This window comes from Haemorhous mexicanus, chromosome 1 (genome assembly GCF_027477595.1).
Source record: "Haemorhous mexicanus isolate bHaeMex1 chromosome 1, bHaeMex1.pri, whole genome shotgun sequence".
In the NCBI taxonomy this organism is placed as follows: domain Eukaryota; kingdom Metazoa; phylum Chordata; class Aves; order Passeriformes; family Fringillidae; genus Haemorhous; species Haemorhous mexicanus.
The window spans coordinates 53,997,770-54,013,344 of record NC_082341.1 but is presented as its reverse complement, the minus strand read 5'-3'; the positions used below and the strand labels follow the sequence as shown (position 1 = coordinate 54,013,344).

The window sequence follows — 15,575 nt, the reverse complement described above, 5'->3', positions numbered from 1 at the left end:
TGCAATACCCTTGCTAGGCTTTGTTTACTCACTATGAAGTGTTTTCTACAAGAATCTTTCAGTTCCCTTCAGCCAGATTTATTTTTACCTTAAAAAAATTCTAACTTCAGTTTAATCAAGCCTCGGAAAAAACTGGTAGCATGTGCAACACACCAACACCTACCACAATAACTGTTAAAATGCTCCAAGAAAATGATACACACACACACACACAAAAAATTTTACATTAAAGTCCATGGCTCAAAAACATTCATAAAACATCTGCAACTTGCACTAAATACATCCATTGTTAACAAAAGTTTTCAGGACTGATGCTGTCATTCTGGTAACCAGTTGCAATAGGAGCAGAGGACTCTGTGCCTGCATGCTCCAAGCTACTCTTTCCTACTTACAAGAAAATTGAGCGGAAAAAAAAAAAAAAAAAAAAAAGAACGGGGGAAGATTGCTCTTCCGGACAACATGGTAGCAGTGAAATGAAATACCTAGACAGACTTACCGAAGAGCTTGCTGGGAGTGTCCTCGCTGTCATTTGATTCCAGAGGCGCAAGCAAGGGCTCATTCAGCTCGTTGTCTGAAGTAGCTGCCTTGTCCTCACCTCTCAACTCTGCATTCATTTCACTCCGCAGTGACAGCAAGGGCTTACTGACTTGTCCAGCTATCATTGGATCCTAGGATGGGGGGAAAAAAAAAAGTGAGGGGGAAAAAAAAGTGGCTGCTTTGGTGTGCGTATACTCTCTCTTCCACTCCCTCTCTCTCTCACACACACACACATACACACACACACTCTCTCTCTCTCTTATCTCTGGCTGCTCCTGCTGTTATTGCTGGCTGCAGTCAAGTGAAGAGCTATTACAGATCCAATGAGTTTTCCATTACTCCCCACCCTATTAAAGCCCAACTAGCATGTGAGAGATTCAGGATGCTTTGGAGAAAAGCTTCTATGAAAGCAACATAACCAACACAGCTTTAATTGTGGGATGTGCTTTTTTTGTGTGTATGTTTTTACACCTCACCCTGTCCTTAGCATAGTAAGAGAAGAAATTCCTATATGCTCCGATACCACAGAAGAGGAGCCCCCTGTGGGCATCCTTGGCTGTATAATGTTAACAAAACCAAATGCACAGTTTCTAGCATTACAGCATTTCTATGAAAATACACAGCATCAAATAGCCATTTCATTGCATACTTTTAAAAGAGATACAATTTTCTTCTAACTCTTCCTGTCGTTGGGATACTATGCTCCAAAAGTCCATAATGACACAAACACGGATGCTCCTTTTGAAAATAAAAACCACAGAAAACATTTTCTAGAAGATAAAATTAGGGAAGATACTTACACATACAGTTTGCAATTATTCTTGTGTTTGCACCATTTTATGCCTCATAAAACATTACACATATCTACACATCTAAATTTTTTCTTGATGATCAGAATCTGTTTTATCTTCTGCTCATTGAGGATGTTTGGGGGTCAGGCATTATTTCCAAGCACACTCAGTTACTCCGTTTGCAAAATAATAAGCATAATATCACAACAGCACAGAAAGCAGAGTAAAAAAAAAAATAAGAAATAGAAAAAGAGCAAGTGACCTTGTTGATCTCTCTAGCAGCTATTTATTGCAAAGTTCATGCCTAAATGGTTCTTATGCAGAGAACAGGTGACCAGCGAGCAAGTAGGTTGGCTGGCATGTTCCCTCTGTCCCGTCCTCACATTGGTCGATGTTCGCCTGTGGGTTTTTTAATGTATTCATGTCTGAAAAGTGAATTTGATATGACACATGATAATCTATGAAAATGTTAATCAATACAAATAGTTTAAGCTGTCATCAAATGCTCTTCTTTAGTCAATACTCATACTGCTGAAAACAATGTCACTGTCACCAGGGCTCAATTTGCGCAGCACTTAAATATTGGACTCTGTGCATCAATGCACTCCTCTTCAAATACTGTAGGTAAACACATTTTCTCCCTATTTAAGGCTGAAGCACTCAGCACGCATTTAGTTGAGCTGAATCCTCCCTTTTGAATACCTTGATAGGTCCACTGGAGGGCAAAATTAATACTTAATTGAATCTCACAGTCATCAAAATAATCAATACTTTTTTATTATTTATTCTTTACAGTCTGTTGACTGTTTCAAACCTCTGAGGGAATGGTGGAAAGGATTCATGGCTTTGAAACACTGTCATTTAACAAGGTAATTTTCGGTGGGGCATTAGGGGTTGTGAAACATATAATAAAACAAAAATGGAGGCTTATAATAGGAAGAAAGAAAAGAATTATATTTCTGCCATCTAACAAAACAGGATAAATAAAAAAAGCAAGAGCAAGCAGGAGAGGGAGAAAGGAGGGGGAGAGGGAAAGAAAGACTGGCTTTTGAAGGGTTTTATCATATCAAGAGCAGAGCTGAGCTTTCATAATGCTGACATTTCTCATTCTGACAATCCTAAACAAGTGGAAAGGATGAGATCGCAGATATCATCTTTCATCACATTCCCCAGCTTAAGAACCAACATGACAGCTTCTCTTCCCTTTACACTGTTAATTACTAAATAAAATACTGCTCTCTGTCAGCATTAGATTATTGCAGATAGCAACCACAAACATTACTCCATTGTTTTGTTTTTGCCTGTTTTTTACACCAGTGATACCTACCTTGAACTCTTCAGAAAATAAATTAGGCTTGTGTCTACATATTGTAAATACATGAAACATAATCAATTTAATCAATTTGGTCAATCCATGTTATTGTCAGGCTAAATTGCTGGCAATTTATTAACATTGCATTTACTGTATTTATTAGGCAGCAACAATCTGAACATTTCTTAGATGTTTCTGGAGAGGAAACAAAAACCAAAAGATTTCCTTTGCAGACACTGTAAAAAACTCAGAGTTGTTTTGCCTCATACTCATAGTGCACTATGGACAGTCATTTACTGAGGCAAAAAATTTGTTTGCTTTCATATACTAAATAATGTATTTTAGTGGGTTTTGCAGCTAAAGGTTATTGTGAACACAAACAGCATTGTTTCAGTCTGTGCTGCTTCTCTCAGTTTCAGCTACTCAACACTAACATCAAGATTAGTTACTAACATCCATAACAAATGTGAATCAAGACAAAATTTGACCTTTTTCATCAAAGTTTGGGGAGGGAACTAATCATGTCCACAGAGAAAAACTCCTGATCTGAGGACTAACAGCAATTTAATGGATTTAACGGAATCGGTGGGATTCTAAATTAAGCCTAAGTTGCCAGATTCTGAAATTGAATGTATGAAAAATGGGAGGAAAAATAATGTGGGAAGTGTGACAGAACCAGGAGAAACCTCAGCCCTTCGATGACAGCAACTTCAACAGAGCCAGGATTTTATTTGTTATGTATATCGATAATTCAGCCTCATCTGGAGTACTTTGTTCATTTCTGGTTAGCCCATCTAAGAAAGATACATCAGAAAAAGGTGCAGTAAGAATGATAAACTGATCGAAAGGACTGGAAGTGCTTACAGAAAAGTGTGACTAAGAATGAGCATGATCAAAGGATACAAGAAAATAAACAGCAGAGAGAAAGTGTAGATCAGAAACTATTCACCCTAACTCATCTGAGGAGAAAAGGTGTCTCTGCTGAAATGGGAAAAAGTCATAAATCTAATAATAATAAATTATATTTTTCCAAACAGTGGGTGGTGAAAAATCTGTTGAACTCATTGCTGCAAGGTATCACTGAGACCTGCACTGCAGTAAACATCAACATAGTCACTCACATGGCTGGGCACACTCTTAGCAGTGAATTTAAAACAGCTTTGCAAACACATAGGCAAGGACTATAAAAAGTGGATTAACATAAACTGCTGCCCCCTCCCTCTGGCAGCACAAGAACCTGTAGTTAGCCCCCAGGGTAGCTCTCTCTGTCAGGTGGTAAATGAACGACAACCTTCTCTATACGCAGACAGATTAGATACTCTCCAAGTTTCTTTAGTCTACAAGAAGACTAAATAAATCACTTAAATGATGACTTAAGGAAAGGTATGTTTCCTTGAAAAACATATTAAAAATTGGACATTTTTAAACTTCAGGTTATCTCGAGGCCTTCAATTGCTTTCTGTGCTTAAAAACATTCTGTTCTGCAGTGAATTATGCATGATTAAAGACTATTATTTTTGCAAAACACATAACAAATTGTAATTCTAGAGCGCAGCAAGTGGCCTAGTCTGTAAAATCCCTCAGTGGTCAAAGCGGTTTTTCCTATATTTCCTAATGGCCTCCCTAAAAAAAATCTGGAGTAGTTGCTATGACAGCTGCAGGCCCAGCAGCCCTCTCCTCTTCTTTTGCTCACCTACAAGTCCATCCCAGAGAGGACTCACAGCGCTGGAAAGGATGCATTGAGACAAGGAATTGTGTATGCATCCTTAGTAGCTAATACTGTCAGGACCTGTTCTTCTGCACTGGATGTCTGTGGGCTTGACACTCAGCATTTGCTTTTTGGAAGGTGCTATAGGTCAGATTACACTTTGCACTGTAACACAGGCTCTTCTGTTCCCTGACAGCCACACAAAAGTTTCAGATTTTCATATGCAAAACTGAAAAGTCTAAGAATGCTTAAAACCAGCAAGATGAACTTTGTCAAAAAGGTTTATATGCTTTAAGTAAGAGGCAAAGGCACATAATGCTTCAGAATTTCAGGGTTCAAGTTTTTGAGAGAACTAAGGAATCACAATCCTCTTATTCAAAAGATAACTGTACATACCACACATGTAGTGACAAATTATACACACATCTCTAGCAGATACTCATATAACTTGTCATCTATTTCTTGTCCAACTAGCACTAGTACTTCCAGACTTGCCTGTTTCCTATGAGATCTCCCTGACAGCTTTGTGCTGCAAGTGGTCCTCCCTGCTGTGTGTCTCCCTTAAGGGGTGGCTTATATCTCCTGTAATTCACTTACAGTATCTGCTACACCACTTTTCAGCTCTACCACTCCCTGATGATTTAAACTGGCTGTTAGGCTTAATTTAATACTAAAAATCCTGTGAATTTGCAAATGCAAATTACAGTTCTGGTAACACACTCTCTTCTACAAGATAAAACCTTTACTTTTTTCTTATCTGAAGGACTGTATGAAGTACAGGACAGCATTTATCGCTGTGTTAAAAGCTTTGCTTTTGCACTTTAAGAGTAAAGGTGCAGTTTCTAAGCAAAACTATTTAATAATCAAAGACAGCTTTTAAAAGGAACTGTATAGGTTTTGTGTCAAACATGCCCTAGGCAGGAGTCTAAAAATGAATTACTTTCTTCCTTAATGTAGGACTTGGGTGATAATAGAGCTTCATAAAGGCTTCATGTACTGATTTAGCCACTGGTTTAAATTTTGTACTTACTGCATCATAAACATTGTTGCTCTGAATGTAATTACTTTCTAAATTCTAGTTCAGAGAAAAAGTAAGATCCTCTGTTTTGCTTTTTATTTGGCCCTTAGTTTGAAGTTAATTTGCACAGACTTTTTTCCCCCTACTGCAGAATTATTAGAAATCAATTTTCTGCTTTTCTTCAAAACATGAAATAAATCCTGCCCAAATCCCCACCCCCAATCATGATATTGCACAAACTTCAGTTTGGGACTTACAAAATGAATTTTTTTGAGAGCAAACACAAAAATTCTACTAATAAACATAAAATTTACACTTTGCAGTTACTAATAATTCCAATGACTGCTCTAAAAATTTATTCAAGTTGTAGCTTTTAAAATTTTTTAATCAAGATAGAGCACAATTACAAACTTGGATAAAGCTGTTCTAAGATGTACCTTAGCTTTTTGTGTGAGGAATACATTAACAAGACTCTACTGGAAAAGGACTGGATTTCTTTTTTTGGTAAATGCCAGTGAAATTTAGGATTACCTTCTTCCTTGGTCTTCTTATGAAAAAGTCTTCTTCCTTCATTTTATTGCTTCTAGAGGTATTAATTTTTTTTTCCATAAATAAAGATCTCTTACAGACAACCCTCTTTCTTCTTTTAACTTTGTTTTATCTGCTGTCACTAATGTGCTGATATTTCCATCCCAATCTATCCACAGACTGGCTTATGCAAACTACTTTGAATCAACCTTTTGTCCCCTGCTAGCCTCTGACAATTTCTACCTGCTGGCTCTTATTTCCCTGGAAAAGTTACAGGGACAAAACTCATTTTCTTCACAGCCACTTGTACCACCACCTTTGGATGGATGTTTATAAGCAAAACAAACAAGCTGATACATGATCATTGATCTCTCATCACTATTTCGATCTTGAGCTTCTATTTACGTATGTATGTCTCTTACCTATGTTATTCATATTCAGCTTACTAAAATCTTCTGGGTTACCTCTCCTTTCTCTTACAGCAAAAAGCTGATATGTTATCTGGTCATCTCACTCAATATGAATATTATCCCCTAAAACAGTCTCTGGTTCTTTTTCAGCTAGAATTGTATTTATTCTCCTCAATAAATTCTCTGTAGCAGAAAAAGAAAGTTCTTTTTTTCTCCCTTTTCTCAATACTAGTGTGGCTTTGGACATTTGTTTTTCCAATGATATTCATTTTCACATGTTCATAATAAAACTTAACCAGTAATTAACAAATCAGTACTTAGTTATACACATTTTATTAATAAAACTGAACTATAAAAATTTAATTTGGAAAGTCAGAAAAACTATCACTGCCCATGGTGCTTTCTGTCACAGAAATATTCTTTTCAAGTTAAGCAGAAATTTTAAGACTGTCTTCTTCATTTATTTACTTAATTTTAAGTTCTTAGGAAATTGAAATGATTACTGCTAATTAGAATAACACAGATCTGACTGAAAAAACAAGATTTAGAGAAACTTATGAAGTTTTTAATTGTAGCTTCAGAAATCTTAAAATTGAATTAATTTTATTTCCTTTTAAAATTAAATTTTAAGTGGCCATGTCCCTTGGTTTGCTGTGCCTTGAGATTGAGGTACTACAATGTGTTTTCAAATCATACCAAAAAAATCCCTCACTAAACTTTTTTTTCCCCTATTTCACTATTTTCCCTAATGATACACATTAAGACACATATTTCTTACACCTATTAAGATCAAGCTGAAAAGTTCACAAGAGAATTTCAGTTTGCTAATCAGTCTAGCCAGAGGCTGCAGGGAATAGGCACACAGAAGCTGCCCCATAGTACATAGCTAGATGAACATCTACTTTACAATCAGTTAGGTTTATTGCTCTAAATGTACCCCAGCAATCATGCTGCAGCCTCCAAAAAAGGAAAGAAAGGCAAAGAATGTTGGTTTCACCATAGAAAAAGTAAGGAACAATAATTCATTGTAGGAGACATCTGCAGCTCTGGTCCATAAAAGCCATTTCTTAATCCTGCTGGCAAAGAAATGTGCACTAATGAATCCATACCTTGTGTTTTTCCTGACACACATGACACTTAGGGATCACTATGCCAGAGTACACACAGCACAGAAGCTTTACTCTAAATGTTGCTTTAAAGTCTTAAAAGTTGACCTTAATGCTTCTGATAAAATTATTAAACTGCTCTTCTTGTTACAAGAACTCTTGTTTAGAGTTTTGTACCAGGGTGAACCTATTAAAAACTCTCCTCTATTAATTAGATAAAAAGAGTCTTAATTTTGGCCTTATCCTAAATATAATGATTCCTCATTTAAATGGCACACTGCCTCGCTGGAAAGCAGCTTGTCTATTTGTGGACATGTAGGAAAAGTTTGTATGCATACATAGGTCAAGAGACAAGAGAAGCTGCTATTCTGGGAAGCTACCACACTCCTCAAAACACATGATAGACAATAGCACACAGTCACTAGTAGAAATAACAAGTCCTGAGAGTGGTGAGAGAAATCAGCCTTCTTCTAGTTAGAGATTATTGGAGTTACACAAAACCTGACCCATTTTTGTGAAAGCAGACAATCAGGCCCTAGAGATCAGGATAGGGCAAAAGCAAAACAGGCAATTTTGACTGGGAACAACATGGTGGGATAAGCCTTCAATAGATTTTCCCACTCATTTCATAGAATCATTTAGGTTGGAAAGGACTTTTAAGATCATCAAACCAAGAGATTTTCTACTCTTCTTTCATCTGGTTTCCTGAAAGAACAAGATGCTGAAGGAGAGCAATTAAATCTCAAATTAGAAGAAGGTCCTATCAGGAGAAAATAAGACTTTGACTCTTTCTTCATATGAGTAATGGATGATTCCCAATGCTCTGTCAATTCTATTCTGAAGGAGCCATGTCAAGCATAAGAAAACATCCAGAAAATTTCAAGCCTGTAAGAATAACTAAAATTTTTATACTGTGGGGCCAACTTACCAGAAGACTTGGAAAAAATCTAAGATGAAGGAGAAAGCATTGTCTTCCATTAAAAAAAAAGGCAAAATAAAACAAAATAAAAAGTTTCAATAAAGGTATTCATTCATTACTCTTATGGAAAAAATACCATTCTACCTTAATGCAATACATTAGGTGTCTAACTGATCCCTGCTATAAAAAAAACCCAACCTTCTTGTTCACCCTGAAAATTATTTCATGTGGTGGTGTTTTAGTCTCCACACTGACCACATGAGAAGACATTAACCTGTTCACCAAATTACAAGTGCTCTTTCATAAGCCTGCCAGTTTTATAACTTGTCTTTTTTCTTGTTTAATATTTGCTCCATTTCTATTTTGAATAGCCCTTAAAGACAAGGCCTCTCTTTCCAGATGATAATGCTACATGTGTTAAAAGATCCTTCTAGAACCTACAGTATGGTCTTATCAGCATAATTCTTCTGCTCTCCATGAGAAGAAGAGGCCATAACCTCTTTGAAATTAAGAAACACAATAAAATACTCCATGGCATATTTGAATTACTCTTTCAAAGGTGTAAAATTTCTTACTAGGATTTCTACCAAAAGCAGTCAAATGATAACAGTTTGGCCTAACCAAAAATTTAGATATGGTATTATATGCAGTTTGTCTATATTTTCATTTTTCAGGCTTTGTCAACCATGCACAGACTAGAAATTACTTTGAGTGAAAAAAAAAAAAAAAAAAGCCAAAATTCAGCTAAAATTGCTTTCTTTTAGAAATCAGCACATCCAGAATCACACCAAAATCAAACTTACAATAGGTTTTGATTGTTGATCAGGTATGAGCGATAAACTTGACCAGGTTGCATAGAAGGGACTCAGAGTGATTGAAAGAAGCTCTCCTCTTAGTTAAAGAAAAACTTAATTTTACATAATATGTTAGGATTTTCATGATGTAAAACAAAGAAACCATTAACTTGAATTTTTGACAATCAGAGCACATGTTAAACAGTAACCCAGCTCAGTGGGTAATTCAATTACTTGCGTTTGGTCTAGGAAGACCCAAATCAAGATTCATCAGTAGTCAGCCCAGGACTTGACTACATGAGGAAAGTGACTTCCTATTTCAGTATGGATCTCTTCCTTAGCCCTTATCAGAAATTCTTTAAACACCCACAATGTAACACCTTCAAAAGTAACTTTGTTGAAATGGGTACAAATCTCTTATAGTGCAATGAAGCAACATTTTCCAGCGAGAACTCTTTTTTCCTGAAGATTTTTTAAGTAATATTACTTTAGGTCCAGTTTCATCCAGGTTTTTAATTGAATGCTACTTTTAAAATTGTTATAATTTATAATACAATACATGGTAATAACCTAGACCAGTTTGGAAGTTGAGTATTTTTTGCAAATCTTTTAAAATCCTTTACAAATACAGTTAAAACACTGAAACAAATCATATCAAGCAAATTGTGATTTCACCAGAATATCACAATCAAAAATTGATAAAAATTCTTCAATCCAAAATTGTTCCTTTTTATCTCGAAGCAAGTCTGCTTTAACTTCTACTTGCTAAAAAAGACCAACATCTTCCCAAATCTGAATCCAAACTTAGGATAGCTCAACCTCAATTATGTGGTTAATAATTTAGTCTGCTCTTCATGGAGCTTTTCATAATACAGCACATTTGAATTTCAGTGACAAGTATGGGAAATTATTTCTTTTCTGGCATTTCTACTCATATCATACTTTCTAAAGGTGGAGCTGCAGATTTTCTTTTATCTACTCTAAACATAGAATAGAAAAGCAATGATGCCCATATTCTGAAGAAACTGAAAGCCTCTCCTGATCTGAGGCTCACAGACTAAAATGTTATTTTCTCCTTTCCAGATACTAGAAAATGCACTGCAGCTTCCAGATTAGGATGAACAATCTCAAATAGTTTTCCTATCATTCTTCTATGTTGAAATAATATGACAACAAAACCTGCTGCTACAGCTGCTAAACATACTTAATAATGCCACAAATACTGCAGATCAATAATGCAATGCTTTTTATATTTCCCAAGCCTTTCTCATTGATGAATGAGAGCAATTGTTTTTTAATCATTAAAAAGATCTTCAGGGTTACTTTTGTTCATAACCAGGTCTTCATCAACAGCTGGGTACCATATATTTCTTCTCATATTGTAGTCTAAAACGTATTAATTTCTAATTAAATGTATTACTAATTTAACATGCCTTCAACTATCATACAGCTTCATATTTCTAATGCAATTCGCATAAAGAGTTAAAGAACTTGACGCCCAAAGAGTGCTTCACCTTTTTATCACTACTCTTAATGTGCTGGAAGTTGCAGGTATACTTATAAACTCCCCAAGGCAGGAAGGATGTGTCACACACCACACACAGTGACAGTATTATGTGTTGGACATATGGGAGGATCTCTTCAATACAAAGTGGTTTTTCTGTTTAATGCTTCACAACAGGAAAACAGCAGAACATTTACCAATCATTTTAGCTGCAACTACAGTAACTGGATTATCAACAAACAATGAATGAAGTATTTCCCAGATCTGCTGAAATTTTCTTACATGAACAGTCCTGTTCTTTATTAGATACTGTTTGGCTGGGGGGATTTTTGGAGGGTTTGTTGCTCTTTTAACAAAAAAAATTGCCATACAATGATTTGCCATTGGCTCCCTATTGTTTCTCGAGGAAACTCCTTTGAAACAAACAATATTTTGAGGAAGGAAAAATCAGATCAGAGAATAAATCAAAACATGCAACTATAGCAACACGTTGCTGCTAACACCTGATTTTTGCAAACTGGCCAACATCACTGTGCTGCTCGGTTTCACCCTAAAAGAGTAACTATCAATGCTCTCCTCAGAGAACAGTCACAAGTGCTGTTGATTTCCTTCTATTTTAACAGGAGAAAAATATTTCCAAAGATCCTATTATTGTTTATGACATGTATGTCTAATATATCAATGTATATGCATATAAATATTACATATAATAAAAAGTTTTTAGCAGGCCTGATTCCTTCCCAGTTCAGCCTTTTGAATTGCTGCCATCTACTTCAACAGGGACAAATACATACTCAATTCTTCTAGTGAAAAATCACTGAGATCTATTTCAGGGCACTGATTTTCTCATCATTGAAATCCATAACAAGATATCAATAGGTATCCCTAAATGTAGTTTAGTTATTAAAAAAAAAAAATAGGGCAACATAATCTCATGACACTATTTGTCTCAAATTACTTTTTAACCTAGTTTTTAACCAATTACAAACTTAATGGGTTTTTTAAAAACTAATAAATATCATTTTTGAAAATAAAAGTTTCCTTAAATTATTATTTAAAACATGGCATAATTTGCACATATTTTTTCTTTTGTTTATATGCACAACCCATGCACAAATATGCAGATCATTACTATAACTGCTATGGTAACATTAGCATCCCAAAAATTAATATTAATAAGGCATTAATAACTTCAGAGTGATTAAAAATACAAAAACAGAGCAATAAAATGCAGAATATGAGTTTTGATCACAATCTCACAATTTTTTGCTCATTATAAATTATTTTCACGTGTCAGTCCAAATGGAAATTGATACTGTGTGTTTGGAATTTATATTTGAAGAAAGTATCCTTGCTTTGTACTTAAAAGTTAATTCCTATGTCCATATTTATCATTAGTTTTCTGAATCTAGAGACTACATGTATTCATAGTTTGTAATATGCAAAACCAGCAAAACCAAAGAGCCACTTGGGATTCCTGCAGAAAGCCTGAGTATACTAGCACATTCAGTGCTAGATCGTTCAAATCACTTTTGACCTTTCTGTTACTTCTCCTATAACAAAAAATAGTCTTTCCTTTGTGGGAGAGGAAGTTTGCCATGGGATACTTATAATAGGAGGGCTGGCCTCTTGGAGGCTCAGTTTTGCCACTGAAGCATTGGCAGGCAAGTCACCTAATCCCTATGGATTTTTTAACCAATTTGCAAAGGAGAGAACAGGGCAAGGGTGTCTATTTTGACTTTAAAGCCTTTCTGTAAAAATTTGCATATCCCCACAGAGTCTTTACTGAATTCTTTCTTGCTCTATGCTTTTCTAAGGTTTAATAATATCTAACTTAGAGTTTCATGAAAACTAACTTTCCTCAAACTACACTCACAAACTTTTAATTACATTTACTGCTAGGACAATTTCCACTATATTTAAGTGGATCATTAAGAATTTCATCAATTTATTCCTTTTGTTAACCTACTCCTTTAGTGATTTACCTGCTTTCAATACCTACAGATATCCATTTTTTCATGTGTTGAACAAATAATCTAGTAATGCATACTTAACCAATTTACTCCTTACATCAAGAAAAATCCATTTCTCATTTCTTAACCTGATGGTACTTCTGACACATTTCACAGAGCTGCTGCAGGTCTTGATTGTACCTGTCAAACTCAACACTGGTACATCTTCTAAGCATCTTCTAGGAGTAAAAGATACTTTCACCTTGCTCTCTTGTTACTCAGACTGCTACATTGCGTGCCCTCCAATCTCCCAGCCTAAGGAGCTCAAGAAAAATTAGGAAAGCAGATCTTCATTGCAGAGAAGGAAAGCAAGAAAATAAGACAGGAGTTCATGTCTGCTGTGATCAGACCCTATCCTGTTACATCACTTTTTCTTTTCTTCCTACCACTGCACTTTCCTCAGGAATATTCTCTTTCCAAGCAGTTAGCAATATGACTACCCTTAAAGTCACAGTAGGTGGTTCTTATGTTTTAAACCTATTGAAATGTTTTTCCAACACATTTATTTCTGCTTGTGGTTACAGCAGTTGATCCCTCTTGAAGATTTGCACTATTTTGGTGAGCTATTACATCTAGCAGCCAAGCACCCATACAACTACTCACTCACTCCCCTCTCCCACAGGATGAGGGGAAAACAAACAGAGGAAGACATTGCTTGTGGATCAATATAAAGCCAGTTTGATATGGGAAACATAAGATGCATATGCAAGCAAACCAAAATGAGGAATTTTTAGCATTACTTCCCATTGACAAGCCAATTCTAGGGCAGTGAAGCCTCACAACAGTTTATGCATAATAGCTACCTGAAAAGATAAACACCATAGACACAAATAACCCAAATTTCTCCTTCTTTCTCCCTGCTTTTAATGCTGAACACTACATCATATGTATGGAATATCCCTTTGGTCAATTAGGGTCAGATATCCCAACAGTATCATAGAATTGAACCATTTGAGTTTGAAGAGACACTAAGATGATCTAGATCAGATTGCTCAGAGCTCCAGATAACACGGCCCTAAACATTTCCAGACACGGGGTATCCACAACATCTCTGCGCAACCTGTTCCGATGCTTCACCACTCCCAGGGTAAAGAATTTTTTCCTACTATCTGATCTAAGACTATTCTCTTTCAGTTTGAAGCCATTTTCCCCTTCTCCTATCGCTACCAACTCTTATAAATTGTCTTTCTCCAGGGAGGGTTTACAGAGAGACTGTCCTTTCCCAGCTTTTTGCCTGTCTCTATCACAGACACTGTGCAAGCGCTCTTCTGTGATAGCCAAAACACTGGGGTGTCATCAGTATTGTTTTAGTCACAAATCCAAACACAGCATCATATGTGCTGCAACAAAGCAATTTGCCTCCAGCCAGCCAGCCCCTGTACTATGATTCAGATCTACAACTTAGGAAAATGAGTGGAGGACCCACACAGCTGTGACATTGCTTGAGCTCCCTTTTCACGCAGACAGGTAACTCTGCTCAACCCACAGGCCTGACAATCCCAGCTCATGTACCCTTGTTATCATCTGATTCCAACTAAAACATTACTCCGAAGATTGCTGAAGAGAAATCTTGGCAAAATAAAAGCATAAGCAAAGAGATTTAGGCAAGCACCAAATAAATACAAGTGGCTACATGTGGGGAAAGAAAAATTAAACCATCCCCCTTTTTTGCCCTTTTCTCTTTTGGTTTTAGACCAAACTCTTATTCATAGATTAAAATCAGCTTTCTTATTTACTTCATTAATTTATTTGTTCAGTTATTTAAGTATTTCTCAGCACTACAGTATCAGAATGCTTAATCATATACTTTGATCTCTGTGTTCCCATGCAAGCTGGAGTGTCCTTAGAATTCATGTGGATATTAAAATGTTCTCTTTTGCCATAAAACCAAGTTGGTAGGTGATTACTTCAATGTGACACCTTATAGAAGCTTACCATCATGCCTTCACTTTAAACATTGTAAGTCAATGAAATTATATTGCATACATTGACAACACATACAATTTTGCCTGTTTGATATCCCATTACTGCAATAGCAGCAGCAATGGTTTTGGAAAAAGCCTTTTTTCCCCAATAAGCATGTGCTACCAATTTTGCACTCACAAGTAGGGCATCTTCCTAGGGAGCACAATAAGGCCACTTAAGTGACTATCACAAAGTATTTGCTTGTTTCCAGGAGAATGTAAAGTAGTACACCCACAGGCCTACATAGAGGATTACTAGTAAAAGATAACCAGCAACTCCTACATGAAATCAAAACACTTCTATGCAAAATTGATTCACTTGTGCAGTCAAAATAGCAAAAACATTAAATGTTCTTAGACTTGATACTTAGCTAGGATATGAGATCAGTTTTGTAGCACCAAGATATGTGCACAAATATTGCCTATGTAACTCACCAAAGTACAGCAGAAAAGACAAACTGTAATTTCCACATAAGTAACACTGTTTGGCTCAAAACTACCTCTTCATGTGGGAAGCCCAGAAATTCATAAGCTTTGAACTCAAAGGAAATACTCTGGGGGGCAAGGGGAAAGGGTTTAGAGGATTGTGAGTATTAAGCATTGAATACCAATCTCATTCTATTTCAAGTCCAAGTGCTGTATGGAACAGAAGTTAGTAAAGGAAGGAAAAATCTGAAGCCACAATAAACCAAACCAAACCAAAAACTAAACAAAAAAGCTACACATGGACTCCTTTTCAGTTTTCTAAGGTCATATATTCAGTGTGAAGAAACATTGAATTCTGTTCCATGTATCAGTTAAAGAAAAGCTACTGAGACACTATGCTATAACCCACTCAGATTAATCAGCAACTCAGCAGGGATTGGGGTGCATTACCATGAATTACATGCTTAAGCAGCAATTGCATGGACCTCATGACATCAAAATCTGCCTTATTTAGTAGTTTAAAGCTTTTATAGTTTCAGAAGTCTC

The 15,575-nt window shown here is 36.0% G+C and overlaps 1 protein-coding gene across 2 annotated transcripts in view; it reads right to left on the bottom strand.

Moving 5' to 3' along the window:
- POU6F2 (POU class 6 homeobox 2) overlaps window positions 1-15,575 on the bottom strand; it is a 315,090-nt gene that overhangs the window by 252,204 nt on the left and 47,311 nt on the right. The window contains exons 1-2 of one of the 2 annotated variants that reach the window (XM_059849675.1): window positions 3,776-3,787; window positions 497-668 (exon numbers count right to left, since the gene is read on the bottom strand). In XM_059849675.1, the coding sequence (XP_059705658.1) occupies window positions 497-662 (166 nt within the window). In that variant the 5' untranslated portion in view covers window positions 663-668; window positions 3,776-3,787. Of the gene's footprint in view, window positions 1-496; window positions 669-3,775; window positions 3,788-15,575 lie in introns of those variants that run through there. The other variant, XM_059849666.1, reaches the window with a different exon arrangement.